Source organism: Tiliqua scincoides, chromosome 2 (assembly GCF_035046505.1).
Source record: "Tiliqua scincoides isolate rTilSci1 chromosome 2, rTilSci1.hap2, whole genome shotgun sequence".
In the NCBI taxonomy this organism is placed as follows: Eukaryota; Metazoa; Chordata; class Lepidosauria; order Squamata; family Scincidae; genus Tiliqua; species Tiliqua scincoides.
The window spans coordinates 65,286,527-65,305,215 of NC_089822.1; the positions used below are offsets into that span (position 1 = coordinate 65,286,527).

At 41.2% G+C, this 18,689-nt stretch overlaps 1 protein-coding gene across 1 annotated transcript in view; it reads left to right on the forward strand.

Annotated features, from left to right (window-relative positions):
* Window positions 1–18,422, forward strand: part of RASEF (RAS and EF-hand domain containing) — a 36,710-nt gene extending 18,288 nt beyond the window's left edge. The window contains exons 9-17 of the mRNA XM_066615995.1: window positions 194–285; window positions 3,503–3,737; window positions 4,850–4,987; window positions 5,770–5,917; window positions 7,205–7,286; window positions 9,479–9,593; window positions 10,264–10,383; window positions 11,461–11,537; window positions 15,553–18,422. Of these exons, the coding sequence (XP_066472092.1) occupies window positions 194–285; window positions 3,503–3,737; window positions 4,850–4,987; window positions 5,770–5,917; window positions 7,205–7,286; window positions 9,479–9,593; window positions 10,264–10,383; window positions 11,461–11,537; window positions 15,553–15,661 (1,116 nt within the window). The 3' untranslated portion in view covers window positions 15,662–18,422. The remainder of the gene's footprint in view (window positions 1–193; window positions 286–3,502; window positions 3,738–4,849; window positions 4,988–5,769; window positions 5,918–7,204; window positions 7,287–9,478; window positions 9,594–10,263; window positions 10,384–11,460; window positions 11,538–15,552) is intronic.
* The last annotated feature ends 267 nt before the right edge of the window (window positions 18,423–18,689 follow it).

Below are 18,689 nucleotides of genomic sequence, written 5' to 3' on the forward strand. Positions count from 1 at the left end.
ATGCATGCTTTGTTAGAAATAAGTTCCATTAAATTCAGTGGGGCTTTCTCCCAGGGACTGGTGTATAGGGTTGCAGCCTGAATCACGACTGACTCAATTTAGGATGAAACACACTGGTGTTTAATTTTAAAAAATATATTGTAAATCAGCTTGTTCTCTAGGAGACTAAAAAACTTTCTTATCTATATTTTAGCGTCCTATGAACTCTTCACCAGGGAACACACTCTCCAGGTGCAGCCCCAAATGCAGTGGTGGCCTGTCTCCCCAAAATCCACGCTACGACAGGTAGGCCTGATCTTGCTGTCCCTTAAATTGTAAGCTTTGAAAAATCAGAGTTTTAACTTAGACCAGCCATTTTCAACCACTGTGCTGTGGCACACTGGTGTGCCGCAAGTGGTCCACAGGTGTGCCACAGGAATTAGGGGGAAGGTCATTTATTAATAGGGCCAACGGGAGATGAGCCCCAACTGGCAGCATGGTGTACCTTGTCAATTGTCAGAAATCCGGTGGTGTGCCTTGACCATTTTAGTGCCTTGTCAGTGTGCCGTGAGATGAAAAAGGTTGAAAATCACTGGCTTAGACTGTGATTAGATGTTGTTTTACTCAGAGGTAAGCTCATTGTGTTCAGTAAGTAAGACTTAGGCTGTAATCCAGAGGTTCCCAAACTGGGATGTCACAATGCCCCAGCCAGGGAAGCCCTGTCTCTGCCCCCTCAAGGGGCGGGGCTATGGCAAAGGCAGTGCTGTGATCACAAGGATTGCACCACTGCCAGGGACAAAAGGGGGGTTTGTACTTACCAGGAGTAGTGTTGGCCTGGGGGGTGCAGGGAGCCTGCAGACTCCGCCACACGGCTGTCCACGCCTCAGAATGTCTAAAAATAGTGATTGCTCACTTCTGATTTCATGATCGCAAACCGGAAGTGGGTTGTATTCACTATTTTTAGACATCCTGAGGCTTGGGGAGCCCTGCGGAGGTGTCCACAGGCTCCCCTCACCCCCCCACCTAGAGGCTGCTGCTGTCTGTAGTAAGTACAGGCTTGCCCCTTTTGTCCCTGACAAGCGCACGATCCTAGCGATCATGTTACTTCCTTTGCCCCTCTTCCCCTCCCCCCAAAGACTTACAGTGGTTTCTAAACTCCTGGGGAGTTTGGGAACCATTGCTGTAATACTGTTTTACTCACTAGAAATAAACACCTCTAGCTATGATCTGAGCACACAAACATTTAAATTGGGTAAGCTAAAATTAGTGGGATTTATGCCAAATGATTGTACAGGTGTGTGCCACTTCACGACGGGGCTACGTTCTCCAATCCCTGTTGTTATGCGATTAGGTTGTTAAGTGAACATATATCCCTATCTAATGCCTTTGTTGTGTAAACAGGCATTTCCTGCCAGAAACTGGCTGCACAGGCTACTGGAGATAGACTGCCTCTTCTTTGCATTAAGAGCCTCTTTGTTGTGTAAACAGACACTCTGCTGCAGATTATGAGAGACCTGACTGCCTCATTAAGAGCCTCTTTGTTGTGCTTTGACCACCATTGTATATATGGTCCATCATTAAGCAGAAGGTTGTTCATTAAGCAGAAGCGGCGGACGCCTGTACTTGGATACTTTCTTTCTTTCTTTCTTTCTTTCTTTCTTTCTTTCTTTCTTTCTTTCTTTCTTTCTTTCTTTCTTTCTTTCTTTCTTTCTTTCTTTCTTTCTTTCTTTCTTTCTTTCTTTCTTTCTTTCTTTCTTTCTTTCTTTCTTTCTTTCTTTCTTTCTTTCTTTCTTTCTTTCTGTTATGTACAGGGTATAAATTTGCATCACTAATTTTTTATTAAGGGATTAATATTCCATGAAGGTCCAGATACATTGATTGCCTTGCTATCCCCTGCTGCTTCCTGCTAGAGGAGTTTATGATCCTCTGTCAAAGAGACATTCTTTTGGTTGTTCCAAACAACTATTTTTTATTTTGTCCCAGGGACGAACAGGTAGCATTAAACAAACACTTCTGTTGTGCTAACTGTTCTTAAATGGGAGACTTAAGTTGCTATCTTCCTGAAATTTCTGGAAGCTTGGATTAGCCATAGCCTGAATTTGCAATACTGCTAAAATGTACCTAATTTTAGAAGGAAAGCTTCAAAGAATATTAGTTTTTCATGAACCTTGGAAGAAGATTCTTATGATGTTTCTGTTCTTGAATGTTTCTTTGGCCACAACACCTCTGTGTCATTCTATTAGGGGCAGAATTCATGTTGTTTTTTTTTGGTTATATCAGTGGAAAACTGAGAATTAATTAAATCTCTAATGGTTTACTTTTTTATGCTCTGTTTTAATGTTTCAATAGCTGAGGACCTTGGGGAATGTGGAAATAATCACTTAAATTAGGTGATTATTAACTCTGTGCATTAGGCCTTGAATCCATGTGGCCTGTTTATCATAATAAATTAGGATCAGCAGACTTATATGTGCTTAATACATTCCCTTGAATTTTAGGTAACAAAACTCATTTCATCCATTTCGTTTTCTTAATGGTGAAGAAAAATAATCTCAAGTATATTGGAACTCTTTTTATATATTTCCCAATGCCACTGTTTCTCAACCAGTGTATGGGTACCACCAGTGCTACTTGAGGTGGCTTCTGGTAGTACTTGTGGGACCTCTGCCGCCCAGCAGCTTGGCTCAGTGCCCAGAGCTCCAAAGCATGCTTTTATGTGCTCTAAACAGCCCTCCTGTCCACACTGAGCCTCTTACTGGTGTTTGTCACATCTCTTCTGGCCTCTTAATCCAGAAGTAACTGGTGATGATGTCACTTCTGGTGGTACTTCCGGTAGGAGGACCTTGTGAAGTGGTACAGCTGTGGATAAACATTGAGAAATTCTGCCCTATGTAAGAAAGAAGTAGCCACTCTTTTTAGAACTGCTTCTGGTACAATTCTGAGTAGTGCTTCTGAATGGCAATTGACAGAGAATTACCAAGAATTCCCCCACTGTGTCTGTGGGTCATAGAGACTTGTCCTTCCTATGCCTCTCTGTCCTTTCTGCTGTCTGCAGGTTGGGGCAAATGGAAGAGAGCTTTTAAGCAGGAATGCAATCTGAGAGACTTTAGGATGGTAGAGGGAAAATAAACATGTCTTGAGAAATGTTAAGTGTATGACTTTTAAGAAGAAGAGAGAGTATTAGGAGTTAAGGAAAAAGCTACAGGTGGAGCTGATCTGGGGAGTCCTGGTGGCAGCCAAGGTTGGACAGACTAGGCACTTCAGTGTTCTGATCAGCCATTGCAGATTCTCCCCTCCCCCAGGGACTTGCCAGTGGAGAGTGGGAAGAGCTGCTAGCCACTGTTGGCAAGCTTGGGAGGGGTCCCGGTGCGAAACTGTGTCCTGGTACCTCCAGCCACCTGGCACTTCTGGGAAGGAAGGAAGAGTGGTAGACAATGTGCCTTTTGACTGTCAGGCAGTGATGTGGATTAGAAAAGTTCCACAACCTTCTATAGAATTGTATTTCTCTGTTTGTTCCTATCAGATCATTGCATTCTTCCTATGTGGATGAAGACTATGATTCTTTGGCACTTTGTGATCCTATGCAGAGGATAAGCTGTGACGCTGACAGCCTGCCTGAAAGCTGCTTTGACAGTGGTTTGTCTACCTTGAGAGACTCAAACGAGTATGATTCAGAAGTGGAATCCAAGCATCAAAGGATTTCTCAAAGGCCACAGGGGCCTCAGGAAATCTTTCTGGGCGATGCTTCTGATACAGATGTAAGCTCCTAACTTATTGCATTTTTAAGAAGTGTTCCAAGGCAAAATTACTTCTTGCTGCTTGCAGACTGAAATGGAGCTTTTCATGTAAATCAAAGACGGTCAAGTGCTTGTATCTGACCTAGACCTCAAAAATCAGGGAAGCAAATGTAGTGCGTGTAGGAAATGGCATGGTTTAAAGGGATTGTGTGTGACTGGTACTATTTTTAAAACACATTTAATGCATGCACCCACAGGCTAAAACAATTGTGTGCAGGGATCCTGTGTAGTGGCCAGTGTCACAACTATATAGTTCAGTGAGGAAAGAACAAGAGAGGTGAGTGTGAGAGGTGCATCAAAAGAATTTGTTGTAGTGATTTAAAGCAGGAAGAATTCAAAGTTTGGAGCCTAGCTGAACTTGCTGACTCACAGCTGTATCTAGACTGTATCTAGACAATTGTATCTATCTCTACCATACACACATGACTCAGTCTTGCATGCAAGCTGTTTTTAGGAAGAGAAAGGAAGAGTAGGGTTCATAGAGGAAGAGAAGGAAAGTTGGAGAGGTTTGTGGAGTACATGGTACTCCATTAACAGTACAAAATCTGTGTTCTAGCAGGATTCAGAGATAGCAAGCTCCATTTAAATTTTGGAGCTGTGAAAACTGTATGTAATTTGGAAGAATAAACAATTAAAACAAGGCACGGAGCAAAACCAAGACAGCAGTCTTGATTTTGAAGAGTAAACAAGTTGATGAGCATTTCATTAAATGGGGGAGGGAGTGATTACCTACTTTTATCAGAAGTGTAGCCTTCCTGGTCTGTGGATCTGAGACCTGTTTCCATCAGTCCAGAAAATAACCACATTACTGGTCTGGCTCATGCTCTCTGACAGGCGCTCAGTACCAAGTACACATGTATAGATGGGTGTGTCTTGCGTGCCTTGAAATAAAGGAAAGCAAAATACTGACCATGTAACATGCGTGAGCATGCTTCTGCTTCCACTATTCATGGGTTTTTGGAAGAAAAAAACAACACCTTAATCTGAAATGAATCTCCTCTTCCCTCCCCCCGCAAGAACAAAACTGACTTGAACTCATTTTGGAAAGTGGTAACACTTGGTGGTTTGTGCAGGTCCCAGACATTGGAGATGAAGAGGTGTATAGTCCTGATGAGGACAGTACAGTGTCAGACTGGAAACTTTCCCAGCCAGTCAGTCGAAGCAGTTCTGGAGCTTCAACAAGGAAATGTATCCCTGTCATCTCTCAACAGGTAATCAGTGTCGAATAGCAGTTCTCAATCTGTGGGTCACAATCTACCAGTGGGTTGCAACCCAATTTTTGGTGGATTGTGCAATAGTGCTAACCTGAAGCTGTGAGGTGTCCTTGGGGCACCTCATGGCCAACATAGTGGGTTGCTTGTTGTCTCTATCTGGGAGCAAGGCATTCTGGGGCAAGACATGGCTGCATTGTCCAATGAAGTGGATTGTGGCGGTAAAAGACTGAGAAGCACTGGTGTAGAATATTTCAGTACTGAAGGCCATATTGGTAGGCTCCAAAGAGCTACTTTAGATATGCTCCCGAAGGCCTTGGGTGTGCTTAGTGGCATTGTTGACTTTTTCTATGGTCGGCTCCCCTCTGTTTCAAAAAAAGAGTTTGCCATGTGGCATGAGGGACAGCTCTTTGGAAAAATGCTAGTCAGAAGCCCTTTAGTCATGTGGAAATTACCCTGTGGTATTTGGATCCAGACTAGAGTCTGCTACAGAGCTGAGCAGTCCTAAGCCCATTGAAATCATTCGGAAGGCAGTGCTAACACAAGATGTCATACCTTGTGCGCCATTCTCACAAAAGTTGGTGGCTATCTAATTATAATAGTTGGATGTCTTGCACCTGCTTTGCTCTGTAATGTATAGACCCAGAGATACCAGCAACGTATGCATAAAGTTGCATCCTTTTGCAGCTAGAAACATGCTTAGTAATGATATTGCTGAGTCACCAGCAAAACATAGTATGCTTTGCTAATAATGTCTTTGGTGTTTATTTCATTATGTCTAGTCAGACTCCATGGACTGCAACTCCAGATACCCAAGCTCAGACAAGGCTTACAAGATAGTTCTTGCTGGGGATGCAGCTGTTGGAAAATCTAGTTTCCTTATGAGGCTTTGCAAAAATGAATTTCGAGGAAACACTAGTGCAACTCTAGGTATGTTTGTTTTTTTAACCCCTTTCTGGGGCATTGGCAGATTACAAAATATTTCATAAAGAACTTTTCTACTCTAGTACAAACTCTGGAGTGTACTATGTACAGATTGTATCAGTTACAGTATAATGAACTGTGTGAACTGCATCTACACACTTTAAAACATAAGCAGCAAAAGGCCCGATTATATCTATACGTCCAATTGCATAGGGCAGTGCTAATCAAAGGGTCAGCTGTTGCAGTACATAGGCTTACCTGGTCTTTCCTAACATAAGAACAGTCCCAGTCGATCAGGCCATAGGCCCATCTAGTCCAGCTTCTTGTATCTCACAGCAGCCCACCAAATGCCCCAGGAGCACACCAGATAACAAGAGACCTGTATCCTGGTGTCCTCCCTGGCATCTGGCATTCTGACATAGCCCGTTTCTAAAATCTTGCTTCCTCTTTTCAGCTTTTCAGAGCCTTTCCAAGGCTTGGCGTGTGTCCATTTTGCATGCCAGCCTCTGGAGACTCTGAGAAGCCGGAAGAAGGAAGCACTAGGAAACATGCCACAGACTAGCAGCTGATGACTTGTGGACAGGCAATTGGTTCGTGGACCACACTTTGAGAAGCACTGGCTAAGGGCATACAGTTCCCTGAAAGTCAAGTGTGAAACAGCACTATAGGATGCATTGTTGCTCTAACAGGCAAGAAAAAAGTGCTGATTGGCCTAGAATGCACTGCTCCCATTGGCTAGAATGGTTGTCAATCACACCAGGATAAAGAGTTCTATAACAAATCAGCACAAAAGGAAACTGCTGTGGTAGGAATGACTATAGCTATCTGCTGTTTCATGGATCAGCTCAAAGCGAGCATGTGAGACTATCCAGTTATAACTTTGCAACAATCTGGTAAAATAAGTTAGGCCGAGAAATATTGACTTGCCCCCAGGGCTACCCACTGAGCAAGGTCTTCAAGCTAGCCCTTCCATGTCCAGGTTGGAAGGGGAAGTCACAACTTACCTAGTCTGATGTCATGGGTGTGTGTTTTTATGGAGAAATCTGTATTCTATGCATGTGATTAAAAAAAAAATTATCTGTGCAAAGATAAAATGCTTTTACAATCTATTAATGGAGTGTCTTGTTTGAGCCGCCATTGGGATATTAAATTCCAGCTAACCCAGAAATGTATGTATGGATGGGGCAGTTAATTTTAACTTTGCTGAAAGCCCTGTTGAATTATTCACTTGTAAGTGTATTTCATGCCACCTGAAAATGTGAGTGCCTTTGGTACAGTTGTTTCTCTTTCAAGGGGTTGACTTTCAAATGAAGAGGCTTATTGTTGATGGGGAACCTACAGTGCTGCAGCTGTGGGACACTGCTGGACAAGAAAGGTTAGCATGATCCTACTGCTTTTATCTTGAAACTTTTATCACCTGCAAGTTACTGTAGTGCAAATAACTATTTTCTTTTTTAAAACAATCCCAGCTGACCTAAATATGAATTGGATCCTTGCTGAAGCAATAGAAACCATCTTTGGATAACAAGCACTTTGCATGGTTGTGTTGGATTGCAAAGCACTTTGTGCAATGCAAGTACCTTGTTTGAATGTACTCCTTCTTGGAGCAGACTGTTTAAAGCTGCATAGCCTATTCCAGTGGTACCCAATCTGTGCACCATGACAGTCGAGGGCATCACAGTGAATTCGGAGCCGTGCTGCGGGATGTTCCTGGCGGCCTCTTCTTCCTAGCTCTCCTGGGTGCTGCCATCTTGGATCATGTGAGATCTCAGACGATCCAAGATGGCAACACCCAGGGGAGCTAGGAAGAAGAGGCTACTATGAAAGATGGGCACCGTGACCAGAGTAAATTTGGGTACCACTGGCCTATTCCATTTGCAGAATTCTGAATTCTTACCACAAAATGCCAGAACCCCTCTGATTCCACTCCTTCGTCTGCTCAAAGAAGAACAGATTCTGCTAGAGAAGCAAGGCATTCAACCTATGCAACAAGATACTACTTCCCAGTGAAGCTAGTTGCTGTGGCAAAAGGTGGAGGTCTGACAGTAAGGATATTCTCTTAGCAGGGTACGTGGAGCTGGGCAAGATCAAATGCTAGAAGGAAGGATCTCCAACTGCCACTTGCATTGGCTGCCAGTGGAAGGGAGACTATTCACTTAGTCTGGGAGCTACTAGGACCTGATTGCTGAGACAGAACTTTTAAATGTTATATGAATGAAATGGACCTCTAGAGATGACTCCTTGCAACATAATTTAGCACATGTCACAGATGCTGCTGTGCCATGAAATCTCCTGCAGTGTTCTTATGGAGTCTTCTGCAGGTGTGAGAGGACTTGATTAAATGTGCTGTTTCAACTAGGGTGAATCAACCCCTGGGTCTATTCCAGAGTGAATATTTTAAATCTATTAGGAAGAATATGACTTGAATCTGGCTAAATCTTCTTGAGGTCTGCTAGTGCTAAAATATATTGAATGTGATTTTGTCCTGGGTAAGATGACTCACCGTACCAGAATTTTTAGACAAAGGGAAGCAATAAATAAGCTCCGATTTACACAGATGAAAACCTCAATTTTGACAGGCAGATGGTTAAAATTGCCCCAGCAGGATTGAGTTGGCAGCGGTGCAGTGAATCTTGTGAAAGATGAGCATAGTTATCTATGAAAATCTGACTTTTAATATCATGAATTATTTAACAGTATGGTTGGGCAGGTTTGACATTTTTATTATGTAAGCATTTTTCTGTTAGTGTGGAATTTGGGTAGGATAAAAAAGTAAAGCTGTAAGATCAATACATTCCATTATCCTCAAGTGCTTCTCCCATTTTCACAAGGGGGGGTAGTTTTTCTGATCTCCCCTTCCCTTTGCAGTCCCTTGCACCCCCAAATATCTGATCCTAAGGTTTGAGGGACCCTTGGGAACTGATTGGGGTGGGGGTGCAGAGAGAAGTGGAGATCACATTTTCCCCTTTGTGGAAAAAGGGGGGAAGGGTATACAATCTATATATTTATTGGATTGTATCCATAAAGGATATAATATATGTATTGTATTGTAAAGGATACAATGCATATATTTTTAAAAGTCTAAGAAGATAACTTGGTATATTACAGGGAAGATTGTTCTTTTGCATAGAATATACTGTATATTGAACATCGCTGGTGGCATGTCATGGAAAAGGGAAAGAAGTCCTTCAGGTATTCCCACATATAAATTTGTGAAGATGTATTTGTAACCGATCTTCTGTTTGCTCAACAAAATTTTATACTAATCTGGGAGTTGCTGTAAGTGGGCTATGTGCAAATACCTCTCTCCACTGCAAACTCTCTATATGATTCTAGGATAATTCTGGCTTGTGACATGGGTGATTTAAATCACTTGTAATATGGGTGGTTTAAATCCAGAATTAGTCCTGGTGTACATACTTACACACGCACACATACCACTTTGCCATTTCTAATTGAAATGAAGTCACAGAGATTTGTTTTTGCACTAGGACAGTGGCAACATGGTGGTTGTTCCATTTGTATTTGAAGAGTGGATTTTAACAGACTTTTATTTTTTCTTAAAAGATTCCGCAGCATTGCCAAGTCATATTTCAGAAGAGCAGATGGGGTGCTGTTACTGTATGATGTCACCTGTGAGAAAAGTTTTCTTAATGTACGGGAATGGGTGGATATGATTGAGGTAAGAATTTTAACTATATAAACCTTATAAAACGAGCAATGTATTTTTGTACATGGTGTGCACCCCAGTGTACACAAAGTTGTCTTCCTATGTCGGAGAGCTCTGTCCTTCATTTGTGCCTTCCTAGCTTTGTGTGCTGAAGCAGCAGCAGTGGAGGTACTGCCCCATTGTAGAAGGGGACAGAAGGGATTTGGTACCTGGATCACGGAAGGGAGTGGAGAGAGTGAGATAATCCATCACCCTGAGCTACCATTAATCATGGGAGAAGGAAGTTCTTTGGAGTAAATGGAACTATACTTTGACTTGACCAGTGCCATACTAGCACTAATTTTCATTAACACAGGAAAAACACAATTTTGGCTTTGAATAGGATTTACAAAGTCCTTTTGGGGGGTTGGGTAAACACCCTTTCTTTTTAGATCCTTACAGATGGGCAACATGATGCAGTTTTACTGTGTTCTATAACTTGATAAACTATAACTTCGAATTGATCTTTCTTTAACTTTGTCATAAGTTAGGGCAGTCCCAGGAAAATTTGCAAGTGAAATTTTTTGATAATGAAAATCAGCAAATTTTTAACGTTCACCTCTCGTTTTAACATCCAATAACATCGTTTTAACATCTGTTGTGGTGGTGATCCAAAAGCAGTGTGTCTGTGTATCCAATGCAGGATGCAACACATGAAAATATTCCAATCATGATGGTGGGAAACAAAGCAGATCTTCGTCAGGTGGTTTCCAAGCAAGGGCAGAAATGTGTGCCAATAAGCTATGGAGAAAAGCTGGCCATGGTAAGAGCAGCAGTGCCTATTGTTCACAAATGAAAAAAGACTTGATAACATGGAGAAGATTCGCAGGATTGCATTAAAATTGTAGTGTCCTATAGGGACTGAATTTCAATGATTTGAGCTGGGAGGAACTGTAGCTTAGTTGGTAGAGCACTTGCTTTTCATGTAGAAGGTCCTAAGTGCAATCCTTGGTATCTACAAGGATGGCTGGGATAGATCCCTGCCTGGAGATCCACTGCCACTTGTTGTAGACAAGATTGAGCTAGATGAACCAATGGACTGCCTGTGTATAGGGCAGCTTTATCTGACATGAAAGATCCAGATTATAATTCAAATTCATTTTAAAATCATTGTGTGGAATTGCCACTGGATGGCACTTAATGGTAATAGGTTTAAAAATTTGCTGCATACTGTAATTCCTTGTCGGCAGCCATTAAGACACAGGTTTAGTGACACATGGGAAAAATATGTAGCTTAGCATGTTCCCTGTAAATTAGATGAGACTGTTGCGAGGGAGCAGTCAATGAGATCACAGCTTGCTAGGCCTTCACCTGCTACTTTGTCTGCTGGTCCATGTCACAATCTAAAAGCGCTGGTGCTTTCCTAGCCGACTTGAACCCCATACACCTGAAGGATCACCCTCTCCCACATGAACCTGCCCTTACAACTAAGATCACTTTTTCCAGGTGTGCCTACCTTTTGGCCTCAGGTGGTTAGCAGCCTGTGGGGATACTTTTGGGGCTGTGACGTGTCCCACCTTTGGAATGCTGCTTACTTGGTGCCAACTCTTGGGAGCAGATGAAGACACCATCCTTATTTTCCCACGCTTTTAAAATGCTGCCTGAATTGGTTCTTACCCTGCTACTGTGATTTTTGTTTTATACCATCCTTCTGTCCCTACTGTGCTGTTGTCACATGTCTTTCACTTTGCATGGTTCCTTTATTCTGCTACCTGCCCTGAAAGCAGTGGTGCCAACAGAGTAGGGTATCAGTCTCAGATAAATTATCAATTGTGTTGCATCTTCAGTTTTGATATCTTCCACAAATGCACCTATAAGCCTTGCTTGTTTTTCCTCCTAGACTTACAGTGCGCTCTTCTGTGAAACAAGTGCTAAAGATGGGTCGAATATTGTGGAGGCAGTTCTTCATCTTGCTCGGTATGTATCTTTTCTTAACCCCTTGTAAACTGCTTCACTAAAGTTGGGGTTGGCACTTTAAGTCTTGGAAGGATTTCTACCCATAAGGCACTTCTGTGTGCCTTATGGATTTCTACCCATAAGGCACTTAACATGAAACCCACATGTAGATTGCTATTGATTGCAAGCCCTGTGCCATTTGTGGTACCTATGGACAGTGAGTGTGTGGCAGGGGTAGTAATACTGTATTCACTGGCCAGTACAGATGTGCATTCAGTGCTATTCTGCAGAGGACAGCATGGAACACATGGATACTTCTGCCATGTGGTGAAACCTTGGGGGTTCAGGATTCCACACAGCACGTGAAAAACTCTCCCTGCATTTGGTGCTGTCCTCTGCTGACAAGCCCTGAATGCATGGAGGCCCAAGGGGTATGGCCAATAAAGGCAGGGACGTGGCTGCCTGACCTGCTGTTGTTTGCCTCCCCACCTGTTAACTGTATACTGTATAGGGTTTCAGACTTTTCGTTTTCTGAGTTTTTGCTCCATGTATGCACACCAGTGACATGTAGTGAAGTGAATAGATGGTGAGGCACTTACTGTGGCATGCTGTAGCAGGTGTAGTCTCCCCCTCTATAGTAACATGCACATGCCTATTACTATATACAGGAAGAGACTAGAGCTGTGGCAGAGGAGAGCTCGACCTCCCCTGTGATCATGTGATTCAGAAACAGGCTTGGAATGCATGCACAATGTGATTCCCTGTGATTGTGCACATGCTGCACCCAGTTTCTTAGTGGTTGCATGATCACAGAGGAGGCTGAACCCTTGTCTGCCACAGGTCCAGTCTCTCCCTTTATGGAGGCTAGAGCTGCGGTGGCGAGAGCTCAGCCTCCCTTATGACTGTGCATCCCCTCAGAAAGTGCATGGAGCATACACGTAATCACAGAAGAGGCTATTTTCCTTGAAGTATGACAGGTGGGGCTCTTCCTTCCCTGATTGCACATCCCTGATGCAAGTAATGTGTCAAGAATGACATGTGCTCCAGCTACTACTCTGGCAATATACTGTATGACTCTTAAGTATTCAGTAACCCAGTGGTTTTCCACTGGTTTAGCGCCTCGACCTAGTTTTTAGAATGACAGTCTATTGGGGCCCACTGGAAGTAATGTCATTAACCTGGAAGTAACATCATCAAGCAGGAAAATTTTTTTACACTCCCCATACAATAAAATCAAATCTAATTAAGTAAGTTTACAATAAGTAGTAAGTTTACCCTCCTAACCCTCCCAAGCAGTTGCTGATAAATTTTTTAAAAATTTCCCCAACACCCTAAAGGATGCAATCCTAGCTACACTTACCCGGGAGTAAGCCCCATTGACTATCATTGTTAAAAACATATACATATTAGCCTGTAAGAAGAACAGAACTGCAACATTTCCCAAAATGCAATCACATAACATATTACAATCAAGTCTAATATAGTTACAATAAAATAATTGAATGAATGGAGACCCACCTGAAATAGGCTCATGACCCACCTAGTGGGTCCCAATCCACAGTTTGAGAAACACTGCAGTGATCCTTTAATAATTTTGAAACTGTAACAAATGCTGCCGCTGGGTGTTCAGTACTCAAACCTGCATGAATTATTAGTCTCTGTGTTGCTTTAAATAGATGGAACTTCAGATGTAACCTATACAATGTCTGGAATGATGGCGGTATTTATGGTAAAAGTCCCAGTAGTGCTGTGTTGCTCTTTTGTATTCAGATGCACTAGATGAAATAATAACAAATAAATGTCAGATTCCTGAAAAGAGCCAAAATTGTTTGTTCACTCAGAGCATTGGGGTCTCTCCTTCCAGTGGCAACAGGTGCAGCAGAGGTGTAAACCAACCATTTGTTGGAAATATCAATTCAAAGCTAATTGTTGCCTTGTGATATGATTTCATTTCCAGGAATTTTTGAGAGCTCTGTGCATTGGAGATTTCTACGTAACAGTACAGTACAATTAGATAACCTGAATAGTGGGTGGAAAAATAGGCTTTTTAGTTTTAACTGTAGGGTGCCAAAATAATTTATTTGAGAGAGAAACCATTTTCTCTGTATTACATTCAGATTCTAATAGTTTTGTTCATCTCTGGAAGGGTAACCTGTTTTCTGGGGGACATATCCTTAATATATTTCAGAGCAACGGTGGACCATGCATGAACATAGCCACAAAGCTCTGGAGATGAAATTGCTTTAGCCGGGCAGATTTCCTGACAATTTCCAAAGGAAGAGAATGATTTCTTTGCTAAATTAACATTTCAATAGGCCTCATCCTTTTGAACCTTTGAATGATGACACTCCACACTTTCAGTCTGCTACCATTGCTCTTGACAGATCACACCTCATTCTGTGACCGGTGCAATTAGTTCTGGGACTCAGTGCAGTGAGCCATTCATAGAGGAAGTGGAATTTGAATACTCTGGTTGCTACTCATAGGCAGGCATTTGGAAAATAAATCTGAAATTGAAAATGCCATGCACCTGCTATAAAGTTACAACTGTCATTTTAACACTGTGATAAATGTAAAATGTAATATCTTCATAACTGTTTGATACTTGGATGAACATTTCTAGATACAGTATAATAAATAGCTTTGGAGTACAATTTATATCCATTAAGATCAATTGGAGTTTTGGTACAGAGTTCAACAGAAGCTGGATTATACTTTTGTCCACAACATACCACATGTTTTCACATATGACCCCTCCTTTTTCTGGACATTATCTAGAGATGCACATGACACAGAAAAGGCATCTCCACAAATATTCTATATCATCATTGGTATTTCCAAGTATCTGGGCACACATCTGATTCCCATTACCATCTGTCCACAATAACACATATTGTTATTGTTATTAACAGTATTTATATACCGCTTTTCAACTAAAAGTTCACAAAGCGGTTTACAGAGAAAAATCAAATAACTAAATGGCTCCCTGTCCCAAAAGGGCTCACAATCTAAAAATAGATGCAAAAGAACACCAGCAGACAGCCACTAGAACAGACACTGCTGGGGTGAGGTGGGCCAGTTACTCTCTCCCCCTGCTAAAAAAGGAGCACCACTTGAAAAAGGGCCTCTTACCCAATTAGCAGGGGTTTTTGTTATATTGTTCCTAGTCCTTGATTGGGAAACATCCTTATGTGATTTTCAAGCTTAGCTGCCTATTATATCAACAACACTAGCCTATCAAGTTCACCCCTTCACAGAAATTGGCTTGTGTGCACAAATCTTCCTTGCTGGAATATGGTGTTGTGATTAATTTGGACTAACCCTTTGTAAAGTCTCTTTTTGATCAGGATCCTTCCCTTCCCTTTGACTGTTGGAAGTTGTTTAAAAAAAATCTATTTGCCTTTTATCATCTCACTTAATTGCATCTGTGAACTTTTTTTCTGTTTGGGGATGGACTTGTTTCCAACCTTTATACAATCTCTGAAACATCATGGTTTCAACTTAGGGTTTACCCACCTTTCTCACTGTCCTGCAATACATGGAATGTATGGGAAATGTGCAAAAACATGTACTGGGACAGCAGGGGAAAAACTCCAATTTAAATGCAGCAAGAAGCATTTATGCTGATCATCTTGAAACAGGCATGTTACTGTTTGTATTCATTGAGCGTGCAGGATGTAATCCACTAAGAACTTATTTTGTATACTACCCACTCATTTTAATATAGTTTATGCAGAAAAAATGTTTCCAACAGGTTGCAACCAGAACAAAAAAACAAGTGGTGCAGAGATACGAACAAATGCAGGAGCTTACTATGCAAAATTCTGGAGTGATAACTTATACTCATCTATGATGCTGCTGCTGCTATTTTGTGGTTTGTTTGCCATGTGGCTAGTGATGGTAGACAATGCATAACTAAGACAGGAAGTCAGTCCAGGATTCATAACATAAAAAAGCTTAACCGATAGCTATGGTAGGCTGTGTGACTCTCCCTTGAAAGTGATATGTTTAATCATGGCTCGTTCTCGTTTTGCAGAGAAGTGCGAAAAAGAAGCAATAATCGAGATGATGATGGGTCAGTAACTAACCTGGCCGGGACAACAGTAAAGAAGTCAACGCCCATGAAAAGTTGTTGCAATGGTTAGCAATTGAGACCTTTAGGCCCCTAAAGAAACAGACTTCTGTTGCACTTTTTAAAAACAAGGGAACATGAAGCATTCAGGCATCAGTTGTGCAGGAGGCCTAGAGGCAGGGAGCCATTACTGCTCATCCACCAGGTTCAGGAGGGTATTCAGTAGCTGCAAACTCCTTGGAACAACATTGAGCCAAACCAAGTGAGAAAATATAAGATCCTCCACCCAGTGGCAGAATCAGCCACTCCTGCACGTTTGTTCTTGAAGGAAGGACCTCTCCACCTCAAACCAGCTGTGCCTTTTTAAGCCAACCTGCCTGATAGTGCATACTTTTGACTTAATATGTAAATAGTAAGCTATCTAACATGGAAAAGTCCACTTCCCACTCTCAGGCTTGTGTTCTCTTTGTGGAATTTCATCACCAACTGGAGATCCACACAATTTTCATTGAAAGAGTTGTGAAATTCTGAACTATTCCATTCTGAACGTGTCCTCCGTTGACATCTTGAGAAACAATTGACTTGTGAGGAACTGAATCAGAATTGGAAAGGATAACCAGGCCATTTGCATCTATCTGGAAATGTTCACTCTTGTGCTGGGCCTGAGTGTAAACCAAAGGACTAGAAAGAGTGCAAGATCTCAGCAGAAGAACTAACGGGAAACAAAATTTTTAAAAAGAAGGTTGATCCTGACCCTCAGTACTAACAATTCACACAAGGAAACTTTATTAGCCTTTTGTTTTGTTCTGATGGTGCAAGGGCAACCTGCCATATGATCCCTCAAGACCTGCTTAGAGAGAGGGATCCCAAGATCCCCTTCCTCCCCTGCTGCCTCTGTGACCCTCTTATAGGGTGTCTGCCTTTCACTTTGAAAACCCTTGGTATTGTAGCATTAGTTTATCACAAATGTGGGTCCTGTCCAACAGCATTTTATGACAGAGACTTGCAGTCATATATATTACAAGATTAAAGTTCCGGTGGTATGTAGGTACTCTGATCTGTGCAGTGTGCACTTTAGTGTTGTGTTGCAGTCTTTTGTACTACTTGATACTGAAGGAAGAAATTCAAGGTGTTAATTTCCCAAGAAGCTGTTGGAGATCAGTAGGTACAAAAGTCTGTCAGTCATATTGAGCTCTTGGGCTCTTTTTAAGATAGGTTTTAAATGTTTTATTGCATTTATAGATATTTTCCCCATTAAAATGAATTTATAAAACTACACTATTTTTATAGATTTTATTTTGTTTTTCTATGGTCAGCTCAGTTTTGAAATGGGAGGGCAGTGTTCTTGTTGAAAAACATTTGGTAGTTGTCCATCTTTGTGCATATTGTCTATTCAACTTAGAGCAGCCTAAAGAAATACAGTAGTATAAAATTCTGCAGGACTCTGAAAGACCTTCTGCATTATAGGACTGTCCAGGCTGTGAGTGGAGGTGCACTGTTCCAGAGTGAGGGATTCTCTTTTGAGCCTCCTCTTAGGCTTTCTTGAAATTGTTAACTGTTTGTTGATGATGGCCTTGGGACCAAAATGTGTACTGATGTTACAATCCATGTAAGGCTGTAAAACAGTATACTTCAATGGGATAATGGCTGGGTAATAAACGTGTCAGCTAATATAAAGCAGGGGACACTACTCTCATGACACTGTCAACTTAATTCTAAAGGTGTTGTAAAGCAAATACACCAGCAACAAATCTTTGAAGTTGGGGTGAATGGAAAATGCAAACATTTGCAGTTGAGATGACACAATTGCAAATTTAAGACAGCACCACGGTATTTTCTCTATTTTTATATATGCAATGCAAACTTCAGTGCCAGACTTGTCATTTCATGACTTTGTTTCCTTATTTTTGAGATGTTTTCTTAAAGCACCAATAGCTGAAATCTTAAGGTGTTCATGACTCTAGGATGTAGATCTTGGATGCAAACATTAAAATGTTAGTTTTTTTTTAAGGTACATTGAAGTAAAAAACGTAGACTTTTATGAACCACATAACTAAGTTTTTGAATATTGGATGCTGGCAGCATTGTTGATATATATGGACAGGCTTTGTTTTTAAACTGCCATGCATCAACTTGAATCAGGCCTAATTTAAGTCTGGAGTTCTTCAGATACTGATTTGCAATGTTTTCATAGTACCAAAGCACCTCCCTTCATTTCAGTGGAAGAAGCAGCTCTGTGCATGCCATGAGATCTGATGCATATAGCTATTCCTGTCTACTAAAGTGAATGGGGAAGCCTGTTTACAACTGAGCTCCATTTCCACCCTAGAGCACATATAGAGCTCTAGATCAGGACAGTGATCTGCGTAGGCCCTTGAATGTGTTTATGCCAGTTGCGTGATTTTTGGAGCTTAGTCAATTTGTTAAAAAAAAAAAATGAAGAAAACATTGTTGCTTTGCTAAGTACTTAATTTGTAGTCTTAACTGCAAAAAGTAGTTTTTATTTATCTAGTGACCATGTTGGCTTACATAGGTATATTTATTTTCAAAGAAATATCTTGATATGTGTTTATTTCTGGTAAATTCTGTACATAAGATTATTTTTATGCATTCAACACAGAACTGTTATTTTTGTCCTTGTCTGTCCTTTTCCTTTTAAGAATGTTAGCACATACCTGGTTTTGTCTTGAGGCAAAAGATCTTTGTGCTTTTTCGTTTTACAGATTTGATCCATTAAGTGCTTCGGTAGCCAGCTGTTTAACACATGCTGCTTATTTGTGTGCCAGATATATTGCACTAATATTACTGAGAATTAAAATGGTGTATAATATATGAATTAGCATTGTATTTATTAAAAAAAATCATTTCGGATAACTTTCTATTGTGGATTGTTATATAGATCAAACAATATGCAACAGTGATAATATGTCTTCTAGTTTTACACTTATTTATATAATGTGATCAATATACATGGTGCTCTAATAGAGTGAAAAGACATATCTCTTCCCCCATCACTTCATCTAGATATTGACCCAAGCAAGACAGAGGAGAGGAAGGGGCATAGAGGCAGAGATAAATAGGGGAATCCTCAGTCCTTGCTT